At 39.2% G+C, this 11,892-nt stretch overlaps 1 protein-coding gene across 1 annotated transcript in view; it reads left to right on the top strand.

Annotated features, from left to right (window-relative positions):
• Window positions 1-513: 513 nt before the first annotated feature.
• The window catches only part of unc13ba (unc-13 homolog Ba (C. elegans)), a 181,484-nt gene continuing 170,105 nt past the window's right edge, over window positions 514-11,892 (top strand). Inside the window, exon 1 of the mRNA XM_080466529.1 lies at window positions 514-795. Within this exon, the coding sequence (XP_080322655.1) occupies window positions 774-795 (22 nt within the window). The 5' untranslated portion in view covers window positions 514-773. The remainder of the gene's footprint in view (window positions 796-11,892) is intronic.

The following is an 11,892-nucleotide window of genomic DNA, read 5'->3' as shown; positions in this document are numbered from 1 at the left end:
ACACTTTCCAGTTGGACTGTAAAATCTTTGTTTCCATTTCTTTTTTGGTTTGTTTCTTCCTTATATACTTTTTATTTCCGTTTCTTTCCACGCTGGCTGATTCTAGACAAACGAGATCAGTTCTATTGTGGCTGAACTTGGACATTCACAGGACTTTTGACCCATTTTCCAGTATTTTGTTCTCAATCTGGTTGACAAGGTTCAACATAATCACAAACCTTCCTTTATCTTCTGCTTAATAAAGAGATTGTGTTAAATGTAAACCTTTGAATGAACTCGCACATCTTTGCAATCAAATCAAAACATCTGAAGATGTCCTAATTTCTATTAAAAACAATTTATTATACTTCAAACATGCCTGTATGGACTTTGGACTAAAATGAGCTTGACACAACTTGTCTGCTGTTTTTGTCCAAGAAAAATAAACTTGCAGCTGACGTTTAGAAGAAACTTTACGCACAAACATTACGCACGTCAGTGAGTGACGCTCGGATTTCCCACGCCGCCCTCAGCACTTGAACGCAGCATAAGAGCCAGCACGCTCAGCAGGGATTTGCCCGGAGCGCACCGGAGACACCCGGAGACACCCGGAGACACCGGGAGACACCGTGGACCGGTCACCAGGCTGGCGGCGGTTGTGTGGCGGACTTGTTGCGGACCTGTGGGATGAGTTGGGCGGCGAAGGAGTGTCAGCGTCCCGGTGAATGAGCGCGGAGCAACAGGCGGTGGAAAGTCGGTGAAGCTGCGCGAGGAGCGCACAACATCCCGCAGACATGTCGCTGCTGTGCGTCCGAGGTACCTGCTGCTTTATTACTGCTCTCATCTCACACTGTCCGCATGGAAAGATGTGTTTAAGAACTAAGACAGGTTGCACACATCTATTTAATTCATCTTTTAAAATGCCTGTTTTTTTGTTAAATGGGGAAACGTTACAAAAAATGAACATTTATTCAACACGTTAAAAAATGCCTGCAAACTGGAATTACACAGCTGATTTTAATTAAAAAAAAAATCGTTTTCACATTGATGGTGTCAGTGTGTTTGACATTATGCATTGACATAACACGTGCATCAAATTAGAAATTAATGAGACATACAGGTAGTTTAAACATCAAAAATATGTTTATTATCATGAAAACATGAATTTCTCCTGCTAATTCTTTTATATAGTGTAACGTACTAAAAAAAGCAGGTGAGAATAGACAAATACACTTTTTAAAACTAATTGAAGTATACATTTTGTAAGTAAGAACAGGGTTTGATAAACGTTTGCTTCATATTGAACAGAAAATGTGTGGTAAACAATATTACAAAGGACTGTATGTTATTTTTGAGCCTCGATGTGAGTCATTGAAGTGCTTGCTTGATTATGCTATAGACAAAGTAAAATAAATAACACAGTAAAGCGTTGAAAAAACTAGAAATCTAACGTAGAATGTCATACTGTATATAATAAGGTCTGTAGTGGGAGAAGGTGACATAAGGCTTCTCATTTTAGCCACTAAACCTGTACTTACTGAGATAAATACACATGAACAGAATACAAATCACTTTATTATCGTTTTCTGATACACAAAAACTATCAGAATCTTGGAAAATATTTGGTAAAATCTAGTTTTGTGTTGCCTCTGTGAGTCACTTTAATCCCGCCTGGTGGTTCAGTCTGGTGTATGTGGGATCTGGATTTGAATCCAGTTGCAGCAGGAAGTGAGAATGAGGTACAAATGTGAGTTGAAAGTTGCAATGATTTGCTGTCCAATTACTGTGAAAAAAAAAAAAATTGTATTGTTATGATATTTTCAGGAAGTCATAAGAAAAATGGCATGATTTAAAGCAAAGCATTATTTGAGCTGCAGAGCTCTGTACAAACAGAGGAATGTCTGTTTAGATTCCCACCATGAGGACAGCTGCAGCTTAGCTATTTAGTCTATTTTCTTGTAATTTATCGCTCGTTTCTCTTGTTCGATTGAAGAGGAAGACAACTTAATAGCAAAGTTGTGTAATTTAATACAAAAAGGAGTTTACATTGAGTTGTGAATTCTTTAGGAAGTGCATAATATTTAAAGTAAATGTTTTAATCATCAGTCTGAGATCAACACCGATTGTTCAAGTTTTTCTTCTGGCTTATTGTTAATTTACAGGCGAACTCAAACGCGAGCTTAATTAGAAGCACCTAATGAAGAGGAATTGTCAGGGATGTTGACCTTCATGACTTCCTCAACTGCAATTAAACCGTGATCCTGCTCTTTGCTGGCGACGCAGTTGGGCGCTGTGTTGTTGGGTTAATTAGTGACAATAGATTGGTTGTAGATGAGAATGTGTTCATGGTCCGACCTGCCTTTTGGATGTGAATGTATGGAGAACAAGTTCGTACCTTGATGTATCTTCTGATAGAAATGTTACGTCAGGCGTCAGATCAAAGGTCGTGATCGCTGCTAACTGTGTTACATAGAGGTCGGACCACCGGCAGCAACGTCTGGCGCCTTTTTCTCTTTGGTTTGTTGTGGTACTTTCTGACAGAAAAATGTACGCTGTTGTCTGGAAACAGGCACAATGAGGCTCCGATTACACAACAATGTCTTCAAATGAAAATGGGAAAAGTGTAGTTGTGTTTTGGGCGTCTGTGAGACTGGTGATGAGAAAAACTGAAGATTATTAGTTGTGATATTGTTATTGTTGTTCTTTAGATCTTTCCTCTTGTTTGGTTGGTTCATAAATTGCACATATTAGGGATACACCAATACCACTTTTTTTTTTTTTTTTAAAGTATGAATACTAACTTTTAGCTACTTGCCGATACCGAGTACCCATGCAAGTAATTATTAAATGCCGGATGTGATATGAGGAGTACTCCGTGCAGTATCAGAGCCGATACTGGTATCAATACGGGTGCATCCCAAACACATACTCTCGATTATTCATAGAATCTATAGGTTGGGCGTAAAGAAGTCACTGGCTTCAGGAGATTTCTTTTTTGTGGTCATTTAAAGTGAACAGTATTTGTTGTCATTCGTTCATTCGTTCATTCATTCATTCATTCATTCATTCAAATGCTGCTGATGGGGCCTACAGAGACATGCGCTTGTGGAAATTAGGGTCAAGAGAAATAGCACTGTTGGCTGGAAGAACAAATCTCAACGCACAAAGAAAACTAATTGTGTTCTTCCAAAAAATAATGTTCTTTTTTACTTAATTGCACATTTTTCTGAAAACAATCGCACCACTTCCACATTTAAAATTCTGTCTTGTCGAGTTTGCACAGCATAAATACACAATTCATACACTTTCAGTCAGTCTTTTGCGATATGGACACTGCGCATGTTAACGTATTGATAAATCTGTAGTAATTTGTGCAGCCTTGAAACAAATCAATCAAGCAATCTCGGATGAATATTATCAACAACAGGAAGAGATCATGTTATGTTATGTAAACACGAAACTTTTCTGAAATGAAGACGATGCGTTTTCACTTGAATCGTCGTGTAAACGGGGCCTGAATGATGCCCCTCTGTCCTGTGACGTCCTGAAGCAAGGCACCTTCAGCACTCAGTTGACGTTTATCAGTGATTCACTGCAGCGGCCCAAACAATGAGAAGTGTGTATTCCAGCGTGTGTATTCTGACAGATACAGTTGAGTTAATTAAGCGTTATAAAGCTCTTGTATCCCACTTGCCCGGTGGGCTGTTCATTTACCAGTTTGGCTCTTTTCCAGGTTACAAATTGCTCCTGGTTTCCCCAGACATGCTGATTGATTGTGACACCGGCAGGCTGTTGCTATCTCTGACTCTCAGCCCCTCTCGTATTGTTTCCCCTCATCGCTTCTGACCATTTCTCATCTCTGGGAGCGAGTTCTGCCCGAGGACTGAAAGACCACCACCACCGAGCTTCTGTATTATGGAATGATGAGGGTGGGAGTGAAGCGCAGATCAGTTACTGCGGGCTCAGCCATGTGGAAATTATGTGAAGATGGATTATCGTTCTGAGCTCCAGTTTGACTCATGTTCACCTAAAATCTCGGTTTTACGGTTACAAGTGAACCTGAACCGACTTCACGAAGCTGCAGACCCTTGGAGTCTTGTTGGTCTTGATTTGTCTTTATTTTTTGTACAGTACCTTCATGTTTGCCGAGTGTGTGAAATTGTAAAGTTCTCCAGATCATTGTAAAGGGTATAGATGTACAGTATGTACATGCTCTGAATACCATCCATACATCTTCTAATGCAGTGACTCTTCCCTGGTCTGTCTTCAAGTTCCACCTTCACAACAAGCAGTGACCCAAATCTTATCGCATATTCAACTTAAAATAGGCTGCAGTTTGACCCTGAGATATCAAAAATGAATGTTACACAAGTAAATTGTTTTTTTTCTTCCATTGTGCTTCATATTGTGTTTATACCTCTTTTCTTTCCAGTCGGCGTCATCTTTTTTTTTTTTTTTTTTTTTTTTTTCAGTTGGCGTCATCTTGAATGAGGATCCACTTCCCCATCATTCGATTTGTAACAAACTAAGCCACTTTAAAATGTGTTAAAAATTTCAGTGAGTAATGAATATTTTAATTGTGTAAGTATCTTTATTCTTCAGTAGAAGTGTAAGCGGGTCCTCATCCAAGATGGCTGCCATGCTGCTTGTGAGGCGTTTGAGAACAAACCCTGCATACAGAGTGACTAAGAAGAGTAGCAGGCTAATGGATGTGATGATGAAACGGATGAGTGTGTCGCGTGGAAACTTTCAGTTAATTCAACGGTTCCTTTCACCTCGATGCGAACTATGTAGCTGCAAACATGGACACCAAAGCCCACACAACTTATTTCCAACTGTTAAGATTTACATATTGAATGTAATTTTGTAAACTTATGAGTATATAGCTGTTTGAGCTGCAGGAAATACAGGCGTCACATGGCCAAGGAAAAACAAAAAACAGCGTTTATCTCAAAGCCTTCGGTAGTCTGAATGCCGCTAGCTGTTAAAAGCTGCTACAGTAATGTGCAATAGTTTCCGGGTGTTTATTTTGTGGGTGTGCGGGTTTTTTATTCTCTTTGCACAAGCGACTGCATCCAATTTGAATGCACTTGACGAATAGAGTACAGTCTACGTATCAAAATACTGTAAAATATGGAATATTTTAGTCGCTCAGCCTTTATGTTAAATTCAAATGTTGCACGATTATTCTGTTTACAGCCTGTATTTTTTTCCCTTTTTCGTTCCTCTTTTCTTTTAAATCACATCGTTATTGATTTAAATGATCATTAAAAGAGTAAATACAAACATTTGAGGATAGAAATTCATCAGTTTGAGATATGTATCCGCAAATAATAGTGTTCTTTCTCTTGCCTCAAATTTAAAAATCAAGAAAAAGCTGTTGGGTATGTTCAGCATATGAGGAATTTGTTTTGGGATTTATGAGGAGCATTAATTATTTAAAACCAAGGAAAATAAAAGTAAAGATAGTCACATATACTTGCATTTATTCACACAGCAGTTACATATATTCACATATAGCTGTAAGAAAAATACCAAGAATGGCAATATCATACATACAAAAAAATACCCCAACTTCTCCTGTGTGACCAGCACTGTCAGTGGATTAACAGGATTTTTCTGTCATTTTGAACGAATGCACAGTCCATGGGAACGCCACGTTTAGATTTTCTCCCTCTGGTAAAGATAATGTTTCCTCTGTGACTGAAGGAACCTGAAGAGCTGCATTCTTGTTTCTTTTGAGGCTTTACCTTCCTTGTTCCTCGTGTGGAGGACCGGGAGGAGGAGGACGGGCGAGGGGGGGGGGGGCAGTACAACCACAGCTCGGCTATTTCAGGATGGCAATAAACAGAGAAATCAATGCATTCAGTAATGGCGTTGCATAATGTTTGAGTATCTTTACATTGAGAGGAATTGCCTTCGGAATAATGTTAAAAAGACACTGTGAGGTTTCTGCTTGTGTAAAGTTTGAATTCAGGAGGGTTTTGTAGGTCAGCAGATGCTACAGGTGAGGACGGAGCACACTGGCACACTGTGCCGGAATGACAGGGACACGAGTAAAGCTTGAGTTGCCCGTCTGGGAGGAGGGAGGAGGGACGGGATGGAGCCTGGGATAGAGGGGGAGTAATCCCCAGGCCATCTGCTGCTTTTACCGTCCTGCTCCTGTGTGTGTGTGTGTGTGTGTGTGTGTGTGTGTGTGTGTGTGTGTGTGTGTGTGTGTGTGTGTGTGTGTGTGTGTGTGTGTGTGTGTGTGTGTGTGTGTGTGTGTGTGTGTGTGTGTGTGTGTGTGTGTGTGTGTGTGTGTGTTGCACGGAGACTCACGTGGGACAGTGGACTCCACTTCCTCCTCATTCCCTCTCTTTCATCATGAGGCTAGTTCCTGGTATGAGACCGGGTGCTCACACTTGATCTCTGCTGCTGCTGCAAGGATCAAGTCAGTGCAAAGCTGTGCACTACAGTATAATCACTCAAATAGAGGCATGTCTTTTATTATTTGAAAAAGCATCAAATTAATTGGAATATGACGATAAGTGTATGGACAACAGCATCAAGTTCCTTGTCAATCGCAACCAATTTGCGTAAAAGTGGACAAAATACATTTTTCCTTTCACTGTTAGACCCTGTTTACTGTAAAAAGAAGTTTCATGGTCACATGGCATCATTTTGAAAATGATGTCTGTTTCCATGGAAACAGCAGAAATGCTGAAAACAATGTTGCTTCCATGCCAGGCCGTGAGTTGGTGCTGTTGGTGGTTTTTGTAATAAAACTACAAACTATAATACCAATCATATTTTATCAATCCCTCTGGGGAGATTACTTTTTTTTTCCCCACGGATTGATCAATCTTACCTCTTGCTCAGGGACCCACAGTAGTGACACGTCAATAGTGGGATTTGAACTTGCAAACTCCCGAGTCCAAGTCCCCATCTCCAGCCTGTAGGCCACCACTGCCCTGAAACAAATGGATGTGGCTGCCATGTAATGGGCTCAATCCATCTAATGGGAGCAGTTTGGGGTTCACTGCCTTGCTCAAGGACACTTTGAAATGGAGATCAGGAATCAAACCTTCCAATTGCCTCCAACTGAGCCACAGCTGCGCAATATTACACTCATGTTAATGTTTATCACACTATAAACATTAACAATGGGAATACCCGGACGTTTGTATGGCCAGACGACGATGTTGCATTGTTATTACGGTGACTCTCAACTATAAAACTGTCAAGTCCACAGAGAATATGGACTGGGAGTCACACTCTGGATGCATTGTGCAGTAGAGCTATTTACAATGGCCGCGGGGCGCATGCACAGCAGCAGCATTTTCAAAAGGTTGTGTTTTCCCCCGCTCCGTAGAGCGTTGGACCGCTGTCAAACAGTGTCACTTTGGGAATCGTTTTAAAACACTTGTGTTTTCAGTGGCTCAGAGCAACATTGTTGTATAAACGGACAACCAAAATGCAACTAAACTGGCAATTTTCACTTGAAAATGTTGTTGTGTAAACGGCGCTTTAGTGAATGAATGTGAATGGCTCAAGTGCACACTGTCCATGAGGCATTCAAGGACAGTTGGTCGTCTCAGCTCATGGTATTTTTGAGGTTGGCTCACAACATATTATTTAGAGAGACATTGCATGAAGCTTTTTTTTTCAGTTGAAGTACACATGAATAACTGACAACCTCTTTTTAACCATTTAAAAAAAAAAAAAATAAATGAATGACTGGTTTCACTGGTCATTTTAATCCCATTTAACTGTAATTACTGGATTATCATCTGTATTTTTAGATAATTATTAAATGCATGCATGTCAAACGAACATGCTTATTTAAAAAAAACCTTTTAATTAAATGAGTGTTTCTAATTATTTCTAGTTATATTTTGTTGTCGGTTACAATGAGGGACGGTGATATTAATTTCCAAGCCTTGATTGTCATTTCAAGCATATTTTAACTAAATTAAATTATTCCAAATTCTTTACTTCAAGCTGAAATTAGCAAATGTATGCATGTTGAATGTAATCTGAAACAGACAAGTACTCATTTTCTTTAAATTAATTCCCATGAGACCCTTGAGGTTGATCTGCTTCAGCAAAATTCAGCCCTTTGCGGCCTGAAAATGATCGAATGATAAAATCGCAGCATTAAATCAGATGTGAGTTTTCTGAATAAAAAAACTCTGAATCTGTTGTATTCTACAACATGTATATTGAAAAGAGTTCAATTGTGTAGTTTTTAACTATGAATACTATATAGTTGAATGAATAAATGTAATTACAGTCCTCTAATATATGAATAGCTGTAAACTCTATTGCTGTTTGCATTTAGATGTTAGAAATTAAAAGAGTGAGTTGTGATTAAAGGATAAAAAGTGATTTATTGGGATTATATTAATAGAAAATACTTTACCCTACATGTCACAAATATAAAAAAAAAATGCTTTGAACATCATATCTCATTCTGAGCGTTATTATAGAAACATATCAGCTTTTTGCAGGTTATTACAGGGAGTTCTTATCTTAAAAAAACATAATTAAGTTGGACAGTTGCAATATGATTTTTTTGGTTTACAATGTTGGTCAGCTGATCCTGTTGATCCCGCTCTCCATAATTATGCTATAGATTGTTTCCTTTCAGTGGAAACACAGTAAAACTCTGTCTACTTTAAACCCGGAGAACTCAAATCTACCATCAAATTAATTTATTGTTGTTGTGTGACAATATAAAATCAGTATGTCTATATGATATGAGGAGCACTAATACACACACGCCTCCCATCAGCCCTCACAGCCACAAATTAGCGTGGATAACTTCTCCTGATGCCTGCTTCACCTCGGTTGATGAGCCAATTAGAGCCAGAGTGACGCCTTGAGGAGTCCAGTAGGGGTCCGCTCAGGGGGGTCGGAGTAATGCTGCTTCATCGACGATACAACACGAGTGCATACAAACACAGATATCACCACTTCCCCGAAAGTTCTGGTTCTCAGTCCTCACTGTTCGTCTGAGTTAAGCCAACATCGTGACGTTGGCATGCATTCATTAAGTTCACCCAAAGTCAGAATCACCTTGATTTATGTATTTTTTTTAGGAACCTGCCCCGCGTTGACGGAAACAAGGCGGCAGATGAATTGAGACTAGAGAATTGAGGTTGCATTTCGTCCGTTTTCAGCAGGTTGCAAACGGAGCTCAGTGAAGGGCAGCTGACGTAGAAAAGATCAGCGAGGTGATTGGCTGGATAATTGTCCCCGTTCCAATATCCACTGATCCGATCGGGACATCGCTACTCATAAGGTTTATTTGCGAGACGTGAAATCTTTAACTATGTGCAGAATAAACGTGCTCTTACTCAGGATATACATTATAGAATTCTGGAAACTGACCAAAGGGCTGAGCTTAAAGACAAAGTTATAACAGCGAGACTGGATTCATTCATCTTAGATCACAAGTCGTTTGAATATTGTATCCAAAAACATTTCTATATCAAGAAGAGTGCATATGTAGTTTCAGTAATATTTAATATAATAATTTCACAAATACTACTAGGTGATGTATCCTTTCCAAAATGAAAAGATTCCAAAATGAAAAGATTCCAATATTATTGATGTGTTGTAACAGGTTTAAAGTTTCATACACAGTCAGGCTGACTCGTCACCTTTAATCAAATTAGGAGTCACTTTTCTTTCTCTTTGAACCTCGGTTGTGACATGCGCTGACTTTTACACTTGAATACTGAGAAAACGTAAGCACTGAAACAATCCCTTTAGCCTCTTTTGCACATGAGTTTTCTGCAGACTTTGGAATAATAGTGAGATTTTGTTGCTGTATTTTATTATTTGTACCTTTTTCATCTTTTTTTTTTATATAAGTGTATACAATAAGATTTTTGTGATCTAATCTGAACTGCAAAAAAAAAAAAATCAATGTTTTTAGAATTGAACAGGAGCTTCTAGACGCGTGTATGCTCGAACGCACCTGAGTCCAAGTCTATTGACCAACATGTACGAGCTCCTCAGTATTTATGATGTCGGCCGGAGCCAGGCCTGCAGGGGCTGCCTTTTAATGGAAGTGAGAGGGCGTTAATGACACGGCCACCAGGCTCCCAACCTGCGCGCTCTCAAACCCACCGCGAGTCGAAGGGCCCGAGCTAAAAATAGAGGCGAGGTCTGGCCCCTCGTAATGACACCGCTCTCATCCACGGCTGTCTGCTCGCCGAGCATGTCTGGGCCGCTGCTCCTCTTCAATACTTTGAATTAGCTGTTGGAGACACAAGACTGAGGAAAGTGCGAAGGGTTTCTGTGACGCTACTGCGAGAAAATAAGTTGTTTTTTTCTAGTTTCACTCTAACAAGTGGTCGTGAATAAAACCACGAAAAAAACAATAGTTGTTTGTACATGTTACTGTCAGGAGAATTTCCTCGTGAAAAACCTCAGGCAGACAGGATACACAGGAATCAGACTGAGAGTGATTTATGATGTTTAAGACAATTTAATGTAGTTTCTATTATTCTCTGATGTAAATTTAGGTTCTGAAGGTACCCTGCAGGAGAATAAACTGAATTTACAACATGACAATGTCAGGAGCACTGATAGGCAGCTGTAATTTGATTTCTTTTTTCAAATAATGAATAGTTGAAAGTAGGAGAGAAAAAAAAGTAATTAGATTACTGTTAGATTACATGCAAGCAGGCTGCGTTACTAAACTGTGATTTTTTATTTTATTTTGTAAAACTGTCTTGTAACAATGACGTATCAGCAGCACGATGTCAGTTGAAACAACGGCAGAGGGCAGAACCTGCTAGAAAATACCAACATTACTTTGAGTTCGACTCAGTAGAAAGTGACAAACTTTTATACACGGCAAAAAATTCCACCTTAAATATGAGGAAGCGGCAAGAAAGCAGTGCAGGAAAGCGAAACTCAGTGTGAAAGTGCCCCTGCCTCACCCCCAGACGCCCCCACCTTACACCCGGACCCCTCCTCTGAGGTGCCCAATGCAGCACCCACATATATTCCACTGGCTGAACCTCTGAGCAATGTGCATAAAGTTAAATTATTGAAATGAACAAAATGGGTTTATAAAATAGTTTTTTATGATGGAATCTGTAGAATAAAGGTCCTATTGTTTTATAGTTTATACAGGCCGTGCGTCATGTTTTTGAAAAGTGAATTGAAATAACTAAAGTAATGTATCAAATTATTTTTTAAATTAAGTTATCATTAAAGTAACTATTACTTTCTCAGAAATCAGTAACTAATAACTATTTCCAAGTAACACTGGTCAGGACTGTACCTATTGTGTGTCGAGGATAAAAATCCTTCTTATTAGAGTACTTTCTATTAAAACAAGCAATAAAAGAATTGAGACATAGGTAAATAAAAAGTTTAGTTCCTGAATGTTATCGCTATATGTGACATTCTACTTTGTCTTTGTGTGTTCACAAAGTGCTTTAGAGGCTCCAAAATGTCTGTAATTCTTCATGAGGTTTTTCTTTTGTTGATCTTCAAAGCTGCACTTTGGCATGTCACTTAAAAGAGATCAGGCACAGCAGAGTGCGAGTGCATATCTAATCTAATGAAGAGAAGTGTGTCATCGGCGTACAGGGGTAATCACATGTAGTCACTCTAGCCTTCTCATGTCGTAACATGAGGCTTAAGCTACAACCATGTGGATCTGAGTGTGGACATGTAGCAAAATGTGTTGACATAATTCTGGATTTTTCCAAAGAAGCAAGAGATTGTCTCACAATGTCAAAAAATTAAACAAGATGCATAAAATTTAAAGAATATAAACATTTGCAAACCAAATAACTCCACAGTTTGTTGATACAGTTCAATAGACGGGGCCATGTTCACCATTTCAGAGCATAATTTCTGTCTTTGAAAATTAAAGCAAGGAGATCAGTTTGTTTTTTTGTTTGG

Source organism: Lipophrys pholis, assembly GCF_963383615.2.
Source record: "Lipophrys pholis genome assembly, chromosome: 7".
NCBI classification, from domain to species: Eukaryota; Metazoa; Chordata; class Actinopteri; order Blenniiformes; family Blenniidae; genus Lipophrys; species Lipophrys pholis.
This window is presented reverse-complemented; position numbering and strand designations above follow the sequence as displayed.